At 39.2% G+C, this 19,020-nt stretch overlaps 2 protein-coding genes and 1 pseudogene across 2 annotated transcripts; all 3 read left to right on the top strand.

Moving 5' to 3' along the window:
- Positions 1-1,370: 1,370 nt before the first annotated feature.
- LOC111331190 (uncharacterized) lies at positions 1,371-3,119 on the top strand. The gene is made up of 2 exons (XM_022936251.2): positions 1,371-1,877; positions 2,211-3,119. Exons 1-2 carry the CDS (start codon positions 1,371-1,373, stop codon positions 3,117-3,119), a joined length of 1,416 nt encoding a protein of 471 aa, XP_022791986.2.
- A 2,547-nt stretch (positions 3,120-5,666) lies between these two features.
- Positions 5,667-7,642, top strand: LOC148741767 (uncharacterized). Its single transcript, XM_088738168.1, has 2 exons — positions 5,667-7,284; positions 7,620-7,642. The coding sequence occupies exons 1-2, from the start codon at positions 5,667-5,669 to the stop codon at positions 7,640-7,642; spliced, it is 1,641 nt and encodes a 546-aa protein (XP_088594294.1).
- Positions 7,643-16,716: 9,074 nt separating this feature from the next.
- LOC148741766 (uncharacterized) lies at positions 16,717-17,854 on the top strand (annotated as a pseudogene).
- Positions 17,855-19,020: the final 1,166 nt, after the last annotated feature.

Here is a 19,020-nt window from a genome sequence, read left to right as displayed (position 1 = left end):
GGACCCTACTTAGAAATTTCAAGGACTTTTTGTAATGACAATTTTACCTCAAAACCAAGAAAAATGTTCCTGTTAACATCTATGTTTTGGGTTTACCGATGGTGCAAAACAAAAGCAGATATTTTTCGATGTTGTTCAATAAAAAATCAAGGACTTTCAAGGACCCAAAACGAAATTCAAGTACTTTCAAGGCCTTGAAATCTGCCTCTTGAAATTCAAGGGTTTTCAAGGGTTTTCAAGACGTGTACGAACCCTGTCTATAGCATTTCAGACATAAAACCTGAGATAAATCCTTCGTGTCTTGAACGTCTGAAGCTACCAAAGTCCGAAAAATGTTGAGAAATTCTTTATTCTTGTCGGAGAAAATATTGTACTGTGAACGGCCAGTGATCTTTATGTTTTCTCTACAGACTGCAAAAATCGTTTGGTGGATTGCTGAAGCGCTTGACAGGAGTGTAATTAGTTCTATTCATAAGTACACCATGGAAATGTACAGATCAAAGTTAATATCTTTGTCGATACACGGTGGAGAACTGTCGCACGTGTAGCAGTATTTTGACAGATAGTAATTTCAAAACATTGGCGCTCCTATCCCCTCCAGAGTAGTTTCATATCTAACAACAAATTCACGACACCCCCCGAACCTAAGTTTTTTCTATTGTTTGATACTGATGTTTCCTATTGGCTGTTGAAAAGTGATAGATTTTTTTTTTAGCTGTGAAAACAGCTGAATGCACCAAAGTGAGGTTCTCAAATCTCCACCAGAGGTACTCTCGACTGCTCGCTGCTTCGAAGCTCTTTGTCGGTGCTTGGCGCCAATATTTTTGGGGAGAAGAGAATCTCTCGGACCAGGGTGAATGCTTACACATTATGCATTACATTCACGTACTTTGAGTAGTTTACAACAGTTGTAAAAAATGTAATTTGTGCAAATTATGATCTATTCGTAAGGTTGCAAGAAACAACTAGCGATTCCCAAACTACGAACGCAATTGAGAAATTATTAAACAGGAACAACACTTTAATTCAACTGAAAGCCAGCCGAAGAACAATAAATACACGAGAGGTTATTTTGCGCATTTACCCGGTGTGACGATATTGCATTGTCTTAGCGTCCAATCAGATTTCAGTATTTACACGTTCGCGCCAACTTATTTTGTCTCTCTCTGGTTTTCCTCGCCATGGCCGCTTGTAAGTTGTTTGTCAGTTCACAATGTTCTAATTAAACGAGTTGAAGTTTGAGAACGTGAGCCAATTCTTTACATGGTGTCAGGAGTGGCCGACCAGAACCCCGTTTGGTAAAGACAAGCCACTTTTCATTGACGGATTTAGCAGTTTAACATGTTGACGCCATCAATATATATTCAAATATGGCGAGTGATGGTAATGCGACCTCTACTGCTGCCACACCTTCGACAAGCACTATGGCTTCTCCATTTATGTGCAATGTATCTCTACCGCCTAAACTGGCAATACACAGTGGAAATTTGTCTAAAGAATGGAGACAATGGCGACAAGTCTTGGACGCTTACAAAGAGGTGACCGACCTTCGTAATAAAACAAGTCGCCTTTGCGTTGCAACGTTCATCAATTGCATTGGTAAAGAAGCTCTCGAAATCCATAATGGTCTACCTTTTAGCAGTGAAGAGGAGAAATCAGACATGACCAAAGTCCTGGAATTGTGGGAGACGCATTGCATCGGCAAAACCAATATTATTTACGAGAGATACAAATTCAACAACAGTTCACAAGAACAGACAGAATCAATCGATACGTACATGACCGCTTTGCGAGCTCTCGCCGAAACTTGTGAATTTGGAACCTTGAGAGACCATCTAATTCGCGATAGAATTGTCTGTGGAGTCAGAGAAAACGCTGTTAGAAGGAAATTATTACAAGAATCTGGGCTTACTCTGTAGAAACGTGTAAATATCTGCCGAGCCGCGGAAGCTACGTCGGCACAGCTCAAAGAAATGACGCCGAGCCAGCACTTGGGTGAGATTGATTTAGTCTCGAAAACAGAGTCAAAAAACTCAACTTCTCGCAAGGAAAAGACGAAACTCCCTAATAACAACCAGCTCGTCGAGGAATGTAAGTTTTGTGGCCGTCAGCATGAGGGTAATAGAGCGAAATGCCCCGCATATGGTCAAATCTGCTCTTCGTGCGGAAAACCTAATCACTTCGCTGTAAAATGTGGAAACAAATCCTAGAAGCCTTCCCAAAAATCCAAGCCCAGAAAGGTCCATCAGTTTGCCGACAGCGATGACCCAAGTTACTCATCTGAAGAAGAAATCTTGTCTGTGTCCTCTCAAAATGCTGTCAATACTGTGGAAATGTCCGAATTCAAGAGTAAAATATTCGCGTACTTTGCAATCGAAGATTTGTTAGTTAAGATGCAAGTTGATTCCGGAGCTTCGTGTAATGTGTTACCTCGTAAATTCCTGCCGAAAGGTACTGTGGTTGACACAACCGAAGTAAAATTAACCACCTACTCTAAAGCTAACTTAAAGGGACAGGGTGTGGCAAAAATTCAGTTGCGTAACCCGAAAAATCAGAAGAAATACCGTGTTCCGTTTGTGGTCATCGATGAAGACTACACTCCACTTCTTGGGCCTACATCAGCCCAGCAAATGGCATTGATCACCGTTCAGCACGAAAACATCCTAAATGTTACTGAGACAGTGGTTAAAAGTGGCTGTCAGGGTCTAACCATGGAGGAAGTTACTACTTCTTACAGTGATGTATTCAAAGGCTTAGGATGTATGGAAGGAGCTCTTCACCTGGAAGTAGATATGACTGTTGCACCCGCAATTATGCCCCCTCACCGCGTGCCTCTAACGTTGAAGGATAGGCTAAAAGATGAGTTGACTCGCCTGGAGAAAGCAAGTGTAATAGTTAAGGAAGACGAACCAACCGACTGGGTGTCTAGTCTAGTTGTTACAGAAAAACCAAATGGCAGGCTCACAGTATGCATTGACCCTCAGCATCTCAACAAGGCCCTGAAAAGAAGTCACTATCCGCTACCAGTCATTGAAGACATACTTCCGGAGTTAACCAACGTTACAGTGTTTTCCAAAGCAGACCTTAAAGATGGCTTTTTTGCAAATACAGTTAGATGAAGAATCCAGTACGTTAACGACGTTCCAAACTCCGTGGGGCCGATACAGATACCTGCGAATGCCTTTTGGAATTTCTCCCGCACCAGAATACTTTCAGAGAAAACTGGATCAGAATTTAGAAGGCCTGAATGGAATATACAAGATTGCAGATGACATCCTTATTACAGGCCGTGGTACGAGCATTAACGAAGCTGTGAAAGATCATGATACCAATTTGGTGAGGCTGTTGGACAGATGCAGGGAGAGAAATTTGAAGCTGAACCGAGAGAAGCTACAACTGAAGTGTTCAGAAACCCCCTTCATTGGTCATGTTCTCACACCTGAAGGAGTGAAACCTGACCCAAGGAAAGTCGATGCCATACTAAAAATGGACAGACCAAACGATGTAGCCGCAGTTAGACGACTAGTAGGCCTAGTGAATTACCTGTCCAAGTTTCTAAACCAGCTCTCAGAACTTTCTGAGCCACTGAGAAGATTAACCCACAAGGACGTTGAATGGAGTTGGTCAGCAGCACAAGAAGAAGCGTTTCAAAGTATCAAGCATGCTGTCACTTCAGCTCCTGTCCTGAGATATTTTAATTCTGCTGAACCTGTGGAAGGCCAGGGAGATGCATCCTCCAGTGGTATTGGATTTGTATCAATGCAGAATGGGCAACCTGTGTCATACTCGAGTAGAGCTCTCACAGCCAGTGAGAAGAACTATTCCCAAATAGAGAAAGAATTACTAGCCCAAGTATTTGGAATTGAGCGTAACCATCACTTCGTTTATAGCAAAAGAGTTGTTCTGTGGTCTGACCATAAGCCATTGGAGACTATCTGCAAGAAACCCTTAGCGTCAGCACCGAAACGACTTCAGCGCCTACTCCTGAGACTACAACAATACGATGTAGAGATTCGTTACAAGCCAGGTCCTGAAATGTATTTAGCAGATACTTTGTCCCGAGCCTATCTGTCAACCACCGATCGCTCCCCGACTGAAAAAGAAGTTGAGCGTATCCATGCTGTCGATTTCTTAGCCATCTCAGAACCACAACTTGCGGAGATCCAGCACGAAACAGCAGCCGACCCTGTCCTACAGTCCCTCACACAAGTTATCCTAAAGGGCTGGCCAGAGAAGAAAGATGATCTGCCAATAGAACTTCACCCCTTCTTTGATGTCCGAGATGAACTGACAGCCCAGGATGGAGTTCTCTTCAAAGGTTTTCGATGCCTGATTCCATCAAGTCTCAGACCTAAAATCCGTAAAATACTGTATTGTTGAAAGAGCAGTATAATAATTTATGTTATTAATAAATGAACTTGATTTCCTATTATGAAGATAATATTATCCTCAAATCTTTTAATAAAAGGCAATTTTTCTATCACGAAACAATTTCAGGATGCTCAAAGAAAACCAAGAGAGGCCGTACTGGCTCATCCCAAATGCTTAATTATCAAAGCAGAAAGCATGAAAACGGCATGCAAATAAAAGAAAGGAGACTATACCTGGAAGAAAGAAGACTTCAACTAAAAGAGAAAAAGATGGCATTGGAAGAAATGAAATGGAAGATGATGATGTCATGTCATGCCAACACTCAAAGTGATTTATGTGATTAAGGCCCTGTTTGTATTGATATGAGCCCTTATTTAGAACTTATTCATGTATTTCAGACGTAATTAAATTTTATCTTTCAAAAGAAAACATGCTATTGAAAATAAGTTGATAACAAGTTTAAGTTCACTATTTATTAAAGTTGACTTCAATACACCTACATTACTGCCTCCCTTTGTATAAATCAACAAGCAATTACATTTGGAAATCAGTATTACAGTTTCCTTCCTGTTAATTTTGTTCTGCTTCAACAAAAAATTGAAAAAATTAGTTCCCAGCCGGAAAATTTTAGTCATTTTGTAACTGCAAAATTTGCTCCTGCAAAACACAAAACACACAAATATCACCAATCTGCAAAACATAACTTCTGCAAAATTTTCACGCTGCATGGTACTTTATTAAGAATTCTTAACATTTACATAGTTCAGTTGTGTATACTGATTCTATCTAACATGGGTTGCTATTCAAATATCTGTCAGACAGTCTGTTTTCAGAAAACTATTATTTTACAGAACTACATGGTCACATACTACTGTGCCTTAACTTACACTTACATTGTTGTTTAATTATCTAAACTAGCAATTGTTCAAATAAGTTTCAGATCGAAAAATTGGCCTATTTATGAGCCATATAGACAAGTGTGGCAGTTTGCCAACAAAGCAGCTACAATATAAGGCTTACCAACTGGCTGCAAAAGATCTTTCAAGTTTTTAGAAAAGTCTACAAATGCAAAATACTTGACTATCTTCCCATATCCCTATTCTACACTTCTTCGCACAGCACTCATGGCTTCGTTGAAATTTTGTTCAGGTGGTGTAAGCTGTGCATTCCTAAATGGGGCTAGAATATGCCTCCTGACAGGGTAAGCAGGATCCCCATAGATAACATAAGGATCACCGTAGTAGATCGTAGTCTAATTCAGATGTTTAAGATTGTTATCAACATCGCTAGCAAATATGGCGGACGGTCACGTTTTTAGAGCTCTTAGATACTGGATCATTCTGCTTTATTTCTACGTTTGTTTCTCTGGTGCACTCCTTCCCAAGACTAATCCTGACCTCGATATATCTGGTGATACTCTTCTCTTCATTTCTCACGGTCTGACGACAGTGAAAATTCAACATTTTAACCATCGGTCACCGAGCTCGCAACATGCAAAGAATCTCCAGCTGCCGAATTCAAGACTTCTACTCCTTGGATGCCGTTTTACGATTAATTCTTCTCTTTCCTTACTACTTATTCGTCTCGCAAATGATGTTGAACTTCAACCTGGTCCTGTTGGCTCCTCTAGTTCACATGACATCCTGTCTGATCTTCGGGATTTGTCAACGAAAAATGGGCTTAAAATTATTCATCAAAATATCAGAGGCCTCGTGGCGAATAAGGATAGTCTATGCCAAATGATCGATGATTCCAAGCATATAGACATCATATCCCTCAGTGAGACTCATCTATCGGACAGTGAAGAGGCTCAAGTTCAACTGGATGGCTATACGTTCATTAATAGACCGAGGAAAACAGGCAAAGGTGGAGGTGTGGGAGTTTATATCTCCTCTTCTGTCCCCTTTCATAGAAGACTAGACCTGGAACGCGATGGGATCGAATGTATCTGGATAGAAATTCTATTTCCAAAATCTAAGGGTATCCTTATTGGTTTTATTTATCGCCCCCCGAGTTCTTCAAAGCATCTTTGTGCAGATTTTGAAAATAAACTGGAGTCGATGCTTTCTGCTGTATCATCTGAAAACAAAGAATGCATTTTGACAGGCGATATCAACTGCAATTATTTGGTAAGCTCAGACAACAAAGAACTGAAGGCAATGCTATTGTCTTTTGGCCTTAAACAGCTAATCAAGGATCCCACGAGGGTAACGCAAGATTCAAAAACACTGCTAGATGTGATTTACACAAATCGCCCTCAGAATGTTTATAGTGTTAAAACCATTCCCGCCGGCTTAAGTGACCATGATATGATTGGTTGTGTCCGGAAGCTGCATAACCATAAATTCCAGCCAAGAACCATCACCTGTCGAAACTATGCTAATTATGATCCTATATCCTTTTGCAATGATTTACGGTCCAATAGTCTCACACCTGTCTTTAAATCCTCCTGTGTTAATGAAGCATGGTCTTTTTTGAAAGCCATTCTGAAAAAATGTATTGATAAGCATGCGCCAGCTATAAAGAAGAGGATCAAAGGGAAACTCTGCCCATGGCTTACACAGAAGGTAAAGCAAGAAATGAATACCAAAGATCAGCTTTTGAGAAAAGCGAGAAAGACAAATCGTGAAATTGACTGGTCTTCGTACAAGCGCCAACGAAACAAAGTTAACGGTATGGTAAAAAATTGCAAAAGCAGGTATCACCGTGAACTCTTAGAGGAGACTGTGGGTTCACCTAACAAATTTTGGTCAGCTATTAAAAAACTATACCCTACAAAGTCTACAAAGGAACCAGGAGCAGCTTTTCTCGTTAATGGAGCAGTAGAAACCGACAAAGAGGTTATTGCAAATTTGTTCTGCAAATTCTTCACTGATGTTGCGGGATCTCTAAAAAGAAAGATCTTCCCTCTTTGTAATTTTGTCTGGAAAAGGCCCCTTACAATAGACACTCAGCAGCCGCTAGAGAACTTTGAGTTTAGATCAGTCTCGGATAAGGTTGTCTTTAATGCATTAAAGAGCCTTAAGAGAAATAAGTCCTCTGGCCTTGACAACTTTCCTTCTGGAATGTTAAAGGACTCTGCTGATATAATAGCCAAGCCTCTCACGCATATAATTAACCTGTCTCTCGCAACAGGGTCTATACCTACTGACTGGAAAGCGGCTAAAATTGTACCACTTTTTAAATCTGGTTCAATGGCCGAAATCGACAATTATAGGCCTATTTCAATACTTCCTTCAATGTCAAAGATCCTGGAGAAAGTGGTATTTAAGCAGCTGATGGCTCATTTTGAACAGAATGGTCTACTTTCTCATTTTCAGTACGGCTTCCGTCGCATGCGCTCTACTGAACTGGCCGTTACTCATCTAACCGATGTTATCAGAAGAGAAGGTGAGAATGGTAACCTGACAGGCTGTGTTTTCATCGATCTATCAAAGGCGTTTGACACCATCAGTCACTCTGGCCTCCTGAGCAAGCTTTCAACTTACGGAGTTCGTGGAACAGAACTCGCATGGTTCACTGATTACCTTTTCTGCAGATCACAAGTTGTCCAATATAAAGGCGTGCTATCAGAACCTCAACCCATTCTCACAGGTGTTCCTCAGGGAAGTATCCTGGGTCCTATCTTATTCATTATCTTTTTCAACGATGTACATAAACCGCTTCAACACTCGAAGATTATCACTTATGCCGACGATTCAGTCATCTATACCTCTTCTAAAGATATTGATACTATACAGAGAAGCCTTAGCGAGGATATGAATAACCTGTGCGAGTGGTTTAAAGACAACGAACTGATCATTAACCTAAAAAAGGACAAGACGGTGTCATTGTTATTTGGAACAGCTAAAAGAAAACCTTCAAGACAAGGAACTTAAACTTTCTGTTAATGGGTCACTCATCAATAACACCTCTACCTATAAGTACTTAGGTGTTCACCTTGACTCATCACTAAACCTTGCATCACATTTTGACCGAATCTATAAAAAAGCTGCAACCAGAATTAATCTCTTGCGATCAATTCGTCCTTTGATCGACCAAAAGTGTGCAGAATCGATCTATAACACTATGATCGCACCTATTTTTACCTATTGCGGAACACTTGGTCTTAGCTTTCCGGATTACCGAAAGGAAATGATAAAGAACATCGAACGACGAGGCTTTAAAGTTATTGGCAATAGTTCTTTTAATCCCCCATCCGTGAACAATTTGATCAAGCGTAAAAGCTGTTTGTTTGTTTTCGACTGTCTCCTGAATAATGTTTGCACACCCTTTAAGAACTACTTCGAAAGACTGGTTCATTCTAAGGCCACTAGGAATAACGGTATATCAGTGAAATTACCCAAAGTACGTTTAGAATTTGGTAAAAAGAGCTTCTATTACCAAGGAGCAAAGACTTTCAACAACCTGCCTGCTGAACTAAGGTCGTTAGATTCGAGACTGAAATTTAAGAACAAATTGCGAGATTATTTTAGTTAAATTCGATCTAAACGTGGTTATAGGTATCCTTTTTCAGAGCATTTTATTTTATTGTATGCTTTTCTAGACCTTAAGATCAATGATTATATCTTGTTAAGTTTTATTTTATTTATTTATTTATTTATTTTGTTCCTGGCCGTAAGGTGAGCCTTTGTCCTTTCACGCCCTTTTCCTTGTTCAGCTAAAAAGAGCTCACGTTCCACCAAAAGACCTTTGCCTCTTTTATACGGCATGTGTACGATCCGTAATCGATTATGCAGCACAAGTTTTTCATTACTCTCTCCCTGAATACCTCCACCAAGAACTAGAACGTATTCAGGAAAGATCCATGAGAATCATTTGTCCTGGTATGCAATACGAACAGGCATCAGCTATTATGAATCTTCCAACTGTGAAAGACCACCATGAAAATATGTGTACAGTAACATTTCGCAAAATAATGAATGATCCTCAGCACAATTTAAGCAAACTTTTACAACCCCGCTATGTCAGCTCTCATAGGTTAAGGCACGAGCGTACCTTTGGTTTGCCACTTTGCAAGACAAATAGACTTAAAAAACAGTTTTTTTATTGCTTCGGCCAGAATAGTCAACAGCCACAAATAATGTACAAGTTCCCCCCCTAACGACGAACTACGTATTTTTTTAATAATAAGATGAATACATGTACATAGTAATTTTTATTTTATGTCTGTGAATACGCAATTCAGTTCATGCTGCGAAGTATTTACCAATGAAGTATCTATCTATCTATCTTGGAGGCATACAAGCATGGAGACTTCCGTCTTCGAGAAGACGCAAAGTCTTGGATCCTGCTGTATGGGATTGACCAGTCAAGCGGTGCAATAAATGTCAATATTTGCACTTTCTTTAAATTTTCTTTTATATCATTTAATTGTACTTTAACCCATTGACACCTGACACGTGTGTAACAACCCTAACTTTCCCTGAACCGCTCGTAAAAAAAGGCGATCATATTACAATCTCACCCCACTCTCCCCTAGTGACTCTTTGTGTTTTGTTGCCCTAGTGACTTAGGAGGACAATTATCCAATCATTTGGCCTCCAGATTTTGACAGCTGATTTTGAAAGCTGATTAGCGGTGCCACGAGAACGGGATTTTAAAAATTTTCGCATTGAAGCGCGTGCGGTAGACAATGTCTGACAAGATTCAATTAGATCCCGGAGTCGCGGCACTTTTCGAAGACTCAGGGCGATGAAGGAAGCTTTGATGGATTCGATGAGCTAGATAGGGATAGGTTAAATTTAAGTAATGATTCGGATTTAGATTTAGATGGATTAGAGGCTGAAGACGATGACACAGATGCTGAAGAAGAAGAAGCTCCCTGGACTGACCAGCTCGACGATATCCAAGTTCCCCAGTTCCTGGCCTCTACAGGCATCAATCTAGTATTACGATTGTTGTGATTCTTTCGTCTGTAAACGTTGCTACAGGCAATTGCAGAAATATGACAAACTAAACAACGAACTTAATGAACTAAAAGAAACTCTAAAGAGACATTTTAAAAAACCAAGAACATAGCGAGCGTTCAATGAAGGAGAAAAATTCCGGAAATCTTCAAAGTCATCGAAGTCTCCCGCATCTTGTTTTCAAGTATCTACCGAAGCGGAGCCTTCTGATTTTTGTTATTCAGCTTCTTTGCAAAATATTTCGCCCGTACCTGGGGAACACTACCAACCCCAAGAAGCTCAGCATTTTACGGAAATTAACGAAGAGATTTTATATAAAAATCCCTCCCAATGCACTCCAAACACCTCACGCTGCAGAGCCCACAACAATTGCCTTCCCAAGTAATTGGCCTAACCAACATACATATGCTGTACTTGTACCAGTATTACAAAAAGTTAACACTCCAGTTATCGTTAATCAGCAGTAGAATACCAATTTTCTAACTTCATTTGAACCTCCAAGAAGTACCTCTACACCAATAAAAAGCCTGCACAAACCAATTAAGAATGATGTGATCGTCACTATTCGATATCCTAGTAAAACCGCCAAGAAAACATTAACGGAAGAGTATGAAAGTTTGGGGAAGTCGCTAGTGAATGGTCCTCCACAGTATATAGCAAATGCTGCCTTGAAGTGCAAACCAATAGCGAAGCTCGTCGTTGCAAATGCGTTACGTCAACGTTCGCGGGAAGTAAACCAACTTTCTTGCGTAAGTCAAGTAAAGAAGACTTCAAAGACTTCAACTTAGAGTCATTATGCAAAGAATGGGAGGAAAAGGCATCCACTTTTTACTCTTTTCTCATGACGGTTGCTGTGACCGGGAAAACAGAAATAAGCTGGTTACCCAGTGTTGCTGTAGCGGGTTGGATACTCTTGAAGTAAAGGAATCGTCACCTTAGTGCTACAGCAAATGCTATCGATATTATGCTGAAAACTGGATCCATTGAGGTACCATAACTATTTATATGATCTATTAAATAGCAGCTTGAAAGCCTATACATATTTAAGCCTAAGTTAATACAGGAAGGGAAATAGAAATAAAAAATTCTAATTTATAATATTCAATCAGCATTGTCACACCAAAATAATAGTGATTAATGTGCATTAATTAAAATAATAGTGTAAACTGAAAAAAGAAGTAATTACTTATACTCTGTTTGAAGTAGGCTTAAAGCTCACGATTGTAAATTATTGCAATATGGATTTAACCTTTGTTTTCTGTCCTCTGTATTCAGGCAAACCTTAATCGTCTATGCAGAATGAAAGTGACCTGCTGTAATCAAACCACTTTAAACAAGATGACATTGGTTGGTGAGGGTTATGACAGTACATTCCTGAGTGCCAAGAAGCAAATAACTGCTGAAAATCAAAAAAGGGAAGATCTTGAGTCAAAGATTGGGAAGATATCCAGTACTACAGCAGAGAGGAATAACCATGCTCAAGAGCCAAGACCATCAGCTTTTAATAACAACCAGTCCTCACCTTCAACCGAACCATCTTGCACTAGGGAAAGTACAGAATTAGATGCGTTCCAAAAAGTTTTTTTGGAATTTCTCTTATTCTGTCACAAAGGATTTGCATTAGTGTTTGATAATATTGATATTGAAATGAAACCCAAGAATATGACAATGACAAACTAAGCCAAGAGTGTTCATTGGGTAAATCACAAGATGGTTACACACAGAGTGTATGGAAATCACCTCCCATACTAAAATGCTCAAAATGTATTGATGGATGTACCCAATATTTCATTCCTACCTTTAACACAAGACTACAGGAGGCAGAGACATGATTACATTGTTATGGTGGCCAGAATACGCAGTGAATACTTCAAATGTTTTCATCTTTTCCAAGACTCATGTGTGAAGCACATACCTCATAAGTATTCCAGTGAGATGTCTCAGAAATCAGAGAAGGTATAATTTGAGCTGATTAATTTATATGATATGTGAAATACATATTAAACTTCAGTGGACCAGGACAATTTTAAGAGACTAGACCATTTACCAACAACCACCCCCCCCCTCTAAGAATGTGCTTATAGTGAGAATCATTTAAAGATAAAAAGGTCCAATGATTCATAATATAAGTCTATAAATATATTATATTTCAGTTTGAGCAAGTTATTTTTGTGATCATTATGATACATTTTACTTTTCCATTACATATAGGTCCCTCTTGGCATTATATTTCGGAATGAAAATGAGAATGATGGAATGCTTGAAATTCTGCAAAAGTTCCAAACCTACATACCAACCTTTCCTGCAGATGATGACAAGTTCGATGCCCAAATTCTTACAGGGGATCAGGTTTCAGTTGATAGAGCTGTGAATGTTGTGATTTACCGTTGCTAATCGTGTATGGGAATAACTTTGCATAAATTAAAAAAATTGTTTCCGCTGACTAAAATTTTTGTGGTTCGTCTCAAATCATTCCGATTTTCAAAATGGCGGTCAATGTGACTACTTTTCATCGAGCAATTGAGAGTGTTTGCGACGTTTTCAAAATTGCTTCACTCTATACCAAGCAAGAAAAATGTCTCCAAGCCCTTTTTGAAGGAAAAGGAATGTCTTCAAGTCTTCCCACTGGATACGGGAAATCATTAATCTTGTGGGGAATTAGCGAGGGGCCCACACTGTCACTCTTCTCTTCCAGAATTTATTTTCAAAAAGCAGACAGAACAATATTACGCGAGGTCTCTGACCGACCAAAAAACTACTCACACTGGTTTTCTTATCTCATGAACACACCTTGATCAAAACGTAAGCTGATTGGCTTTAAAGTTCTTCCCAACAAAGATAAACAAACTGATTCATCGGAGCGAGCAGATCGTGACACTCGATTTCCGGCAGATAATTTTGAATCACTGCAATACTAATTATCCTGTTTCCGACAATCTTGTATGCAGCGCCAATCGTCGCCGATGAACTGCTCTCGCGTCCAGTAGTAAAATAATTGTGATTTCATCACTTCAAACATGATGGTTGAACAAGGAGTAGGATTCGCTTTAACGGGTAACAGGAAAACGGAAGAAAAAAAGGATTTCGAGCTGATAATCTTTCGAATCGTAGAGTTCACAACACAAAGATTCGTCTGAAGAGCCCTTCGTTTCTTTAAAGTCGACAGGCAATTTCTCAAAATGTAAGCGGAAGCTATAGACACTTTACACTACAGCGACAGCTACTCCTCCCCGACGTTAAAACTCGAGCGAGCTCTTCCGTCCGTCAACGGGATTTTTATCGGAATTCTGAACGATGTTTTTCCCCACAAAGAGCACACAAACTCATCGCTAATTCACGCACATGTTATTGTGAGAGCAATGTGTACTTTAAGAGGAGGCTTCACATTTCAGAAGTCAATTCCCCGCGAAATTGATAGCCAATCGAAACCTGTGGTTCACATGATGTAATGATCTATGAGTAACAGCCAATGAGATCATTTTCCGCACATTCCGGGAAAAATCACGTGGTCCCCATACACAATTAGCAACGGTAAATCACAAGACACTCCCTCCCCGATTTTTTGAGGGGATGCTGTACACAGGCTAAGTTGAATAGTGTTTGAACCTTCCTTCATGTCCCGAGTCATTTTCCACTGGATTAGTGCCCGACGAGAAGAGAAAACAAACAACCACGAGACGATAAGTATTTGGTTCTTGTTTTGGACTCTTTTTATCCTTGATTGGCCGTTTGATTGGTTTCAATTTTGCCTTGATCTTTTTACGGCTTTCATGTTTATTGCGGAGTGTACTTTAAATTTTCGCTAAATTTTGTGTTGCTGCGAGTTTGGATTTTTTTTTTCTGTTTTGGCTATTCAATTGGTTTAGTCTCCATTGGCAGATGTTTTACAAAGTTTGGCTGCTGAATTTTAATTCAATAAATCTTGATTGGAAACCCGATCGCTGTTGTCCGATGTGTTGTTTATCTATTTCATAAAGTGTTAGTGCGCTCCACTGGGTTTTCTTTGCCGTTTACAATTTTTTATTTCGCACTGGTGTATTTTTCGCTTCTCCTGCCTTTAACAGCTTTCAGGCGTTCTAACCTGATAGAAACTGGAATGGTTATAAAAGAATAATAATAAAAATGATTAAATCCGAACTACAACGCGTTAAAAGAGCTCATTTCATCGTCGCGTTATTCACCCATGACTACCTTCCATGGTAAAACTTTATTTCTTGTGTAATCACAATGTTTCCTTCACCAAGCCACTACAAGGCCTCACCGCCACCTTTAATAACCTGCTGTTAAAGGCTGACTTTGACACCAGAAATGTAACCCATCACTGTAACTGATCCGTTAGTTTTAAGAAAATAATTGTTTTTAGTTTCTCTTGTATGATATCAATTTACCTTTTCCCAGAGCTTCTCATTTTCATGATGATATAATCATTACTGATAATTTGTTGATATCGTTTCGTTTCTTTATGAACAGCGTATGGCCACGACATTTCTCATCAACGAGGCCATCAAAAAAAATGGCACTTTCCCCAGGGAAAGTGTGGCCACTCTGTGCCGATTGGGCGGATGGTCTAAAAGAGTGTAACATGGTCTCTTTACGTGAAAGATGTTTTTGAGAAACACCTTGATACAAGCTCCTTCTTGTATCAGTAAGGAGCTCAACATTTCCATACCCTTTGAAAAGTTGATGTAAAAAATATAAGCAGGTTTCTTTTTTTATTCTTAAACTGATCAAAAGTAACTTTAATACTATGTACCATTTTCAGAGACCTCAGTACAGGTGATCGTACCACGTACCTCCAAAGCATCAAGTTGGCCTACAATTACAGGGTCAGAAAATACCTTCAGACCATGGAGGACTGTTGTGCCGAGGTAGGATTTGAGTATTATCTCAACCACGACACAAGTCCAGGTTTTTCAATTGGAAAGGTGGAGAAAGGTGATAAATATTGATATTTCTTCCATGTAACAAGACAATTAAACACAAAGTTTAACAATTAGTGAGGCAGAGCATGACGTGAACTCAGACCAGAAGATTTTTCTTTAATAAAATAAAGCATTTCTCAAAGTTCCTTTTATCAACATTAAGTATTGCAAAGAAAATATGTAGATATTTCAATTTTATATTCTGTATAAAAGGCTAAAAGATTAGTCTATAGAATATATTTTACTAAGCAAACATTATGGACATATTACAGTTTTACTTTCTCTCTCTTTTTTTAGAACTTGAAAATATGAAAAAGGGGGAAAAGGATGATTTCCAAGGTGTCTAAACACTTTCCTTCTTTAAATCGATGTTCTCATTGAGATCAAATTGTCGCAGACAAAAGGATCAATGGAGTTTAGTAATGAAATATGTTTACAATACTCAACACATGGATATCTACTTCATTATTTCAAAGCAATCAGTGCTTCATAGAAATTTATTTTATTAAACTCGTGACATTTTGATTTTCTCTTTCTTTTTTTGTTACGGATTTACAAAACCACCAGTGGTTGTGGACCATTTGAAGACACTGGCCAAGTCGGAGAGGGGGAAGGATCTGTCATAAGGAGATTCTCTCCCCTTGACTACTCCGTAAAACTTAACGGTTTTGTAAAATACCCCTTTCAAGGATGCGACTTTGAGACCGATGTTGGAACACAGATGACGAGCCACCAACAGGAAGTGCACCACCCTGGGTGGAATAGACACGACAGTACCAGAGCAGATTATTCTAAGCCTTGCCAGTGCAGTCTGAGGACATGCCAGAAGGCTTTCACAACGCGGGACAAGTTTTACAAACACATGTAGTCCCAGAGCAAGCCTCTGGCATGTCCTATTTGCAAGTTACAGGACAGACCGCATGCCAAGGTTTAAAAAACATCTAAAAGACCTCCATTCTCTACTTGCACATGACCCATAATCATTTGCGCCTTGGGGGGTAACTGTGATTCACTCGACGCCATTTTCTTTTCGTGGCGTGACATTCGCTAGCGAAAAATAGGGAAATATGACTTTTGCTGTGCCATCGGCTGCTCAAACAACCGCAAAAGAATCCCAGAATTACAGTTCTACAGGATTCCTAAAGATTCTTCTCGAAGAAAAGCTTGGATTCAACGAATTAGACGCGAACACTGGGAGCCTTCTGACAATACTCGCTTGCGTTCTGCACACTTTGTTGGTGGAGTTAAATCTGATGATTCGCAAAGTAAATCATACACTCCACCAATTTTCTGTCACAGCCACAATCTCCAGACGCCTAGGAGAAGTAGAAACAGTCTCAAAACAATCGAAAACGATGAAAACATTCCACAAAAGCCAAAACGAAGGAGGCTTGTACAGGTAAGCTTTCTTGAAGTATATTCAAAAGTATATGTGCCATAACCCAATCTAAAACACGACCTATACATATTCAAGCATGGTTTAACGAGTATGTAATATTCAACATGTTTTTAGGGATGCAAGGAGGTAAAAGGAAGGCCAACACAAGAAGTGCCATGCATAGACGACCACAATGTTTGGGGAGCCTGTTTAAGCTCAGACAACAGCCTTAAAGAACACGACTACTGTAGGACACAAATTGACTCAAACTCTTTGAAACTAGATCAGTCAGTTATAGATGAGTTGACAAGATTACACCAGAGAGTTGCTGAACTAGAAGAACAGAATGACTGTCTTCAGTCACGTTCTCTGAACCTTGATAATTTGAAAAATAACGACAGGCAGTTTCAGACTTTTACTGGCTTTCCTAATTACAGTACATTCAAGGCTCTCTTTGACTATCTGGATTGCATTGCATTAGATAAAAAGAAGAATTGGAGAGGATCTAGTATGCAAGCTAAAGCTTCCTCAACAAGGCAAACACAAGCTAAACTGACCTTGGAGGAAGAGTTATTTATGGTGGTAGTTCGTCTACGTTTAGGGTTGACACTGACAGACTTAGCCCTTCGATTTGGAGTAAGCGAATCTACGATCAGTAGAATTTTTACAACATGGATCAACTTACCATACTTTCATCTCAAGGATCTTTGCCAAATGCCTGAGTATTGCGAAGAGCTAGGAAAGCCAGAAGAGTTTGCAGGATTCCCAGATTTGAAGGTCATTGTGGACTGCACAGAAATCTTTACGCAGAAACCATCCTCGTTAAAAGCTAACAAGGAGATTTATTCTAACTAGAAGTCTCATGCAATCAATGCTTGTGCTGCAATCGTCTACATTTCACGGGGATGGGGGGGGGTAGGGTTTCAGACAAACATATAACAGCTAGTAATATAGATTTTATTGGAACATTGCAGGAAGGAGATGAGGTGACGGCAGATAGAGGGTTTGATATTGGAGATGTTTTAGGGGAAAGTGGTGTACGTGTAACTATACCAGATTTTAAAGGACAAGGTAGATCACAGCTGAAGAAATCAGAGGGCAAAACATCAGAGAAAATAGCAGAGGCAAGGATTCCTGTCAAAAGAGCAATCCAGAGGATCAAGACATACCATATTCTTGACAATGAAGTACGCTTGTCCATGGTTCACCTCGCAGAGCAAATCTTTACTGTTTGTGGGTATTTAGTAAATTTTCAGTCACCCATAATCAAATAAATAACTAAGTTTAATAATACTTATCAGAGTTGTTGTTGCAAAACATGTAAGATACATAGTAGCCATCAAGACATAATGAACAAGAAACATAAAGGTCTAGCTTTTTATCAAAAATAAGCAATTTTGATTGTGTTGTCTTGCAAAAACCCTGTTAAAAATATTTATTTTGATCCTAAAATGGTGATATATTCTGTAATGAAAAATTTATTCACTGCCACAATGTATTAAGTATAAATGAGTCATGACTTTTAATGCAAAAAAGTTCTACAATATATTAATAATATGTTACCTTTATGTAGTGATGAAATGTGAAGCAATGAAAGCTTAAGACTTATGAACATGTGTGCTATTATGTTGGCAATAAATACCTGATAATCTCTTGACTGTGAAAAGAAAATTACCAAGTAGTAAACAAAAGAGCTTAACTACTAGCAGCTGTTAGCCTTACAATTCTTTCAGAATCAAATAAAAATCACTCTATTTATTGGTGACAATGCAGTTACTGTCTCATCAGTTATTCCTTAAGTTACAAAGCATTGAATAACTAAAACCTAGTTTACCTATCCTGTCTATCCCATCTTTTACTCTAAGGTATGCTAGTTCTAGTAAAAGTATGTTATAATAAAAATTCTTCAGCTTGGGAAAAATAGCATCCATAAATTCCTTATTATATAGAACTGTCCTGATGATAATGTTTTTACCATCAGAAGCTACAAAATGTGCCCAGGTCCTCCCTGTACAAAACATCTGCAGCTGTACTTGATGGTAATATTGATGATTAGGATTGAGTTGTAGTGATCCATCTATTTCCTTGATAATATGCTGCCGGAGGAGAGCTTGTTCCAAGTTTTCAGCTTCATAAGGGTGCACTCTTTCTACTTCAATGACCCCATTCGTGCCCAGGAGTCCATCGGGAGAGGCTCCAAGGAATGGATGTGTCTTAGAAACAAAGAGACCACATTTTTCTACTTTGTATCCAGTCATACTAGAATAATGCCTGAGAGTTTCTGATTCAGAATCAATACCATCCCTCATGTACTTAGATTCATAACGTTCGTTATAGCCAAGAATGTCTCTTATAGCCCTTGTAGGACTTGTGGTTTCTCTAATTAGAGCACGCTTGCATTGAGATGCTGTAATGTGGGGAATGCGCTCATTGAGCCACA

Source organism: Stylophora pistillata, chromosome 1 (genome assembly GCF_964205215.1).
Source record: "Stylophora pistillata chromosome 1, jaStyPist1.2, whole genome shotgun sequence".
NCBI lineage: Eukaryota > Metazoa > Cnidaria > Anthozoa > Scleractinia > Pocilloporidae > Stylophora > Stylophora pistillata.
Note: the sequence above shows the minus strand (reverse complement) of the source record. Positions and strands in the feature narration are given on the sequence as shown.

Excerpts from the sequence above, each read along its gene's own strand:
- LOC111331190 (XM_022936251.2), top strand. The coding sequence starts at position 1,371 with ATGGCGAGTGATGGTAATGCGACCTCTACTGCTGCCACACCTTCGACA. Across the intron at positions 1,878-2,210 it reads GTGGAGTCAGAGAAAACGCT|AAGCCTTCCCAAAAATCCAA; the intron begins GTTAGAAGGAAA and ends AACAAATCCTAG.
- LOC148741767 (XM_088738168.1), top strand. The coding sequence starts at position 5,667 with ATGGCGGACGGTCACGTTTTTAGAGCTCTTAGATACTGGATCATTCTG. Across the intron at positions 7,285-7,619 it reads AAGAAAGATCTTCCCTCTTT|ATCCTGGAGAAAGTGGTATT; the intron begins GTAATTTTGTCT and ends TCAATGTCAAAG.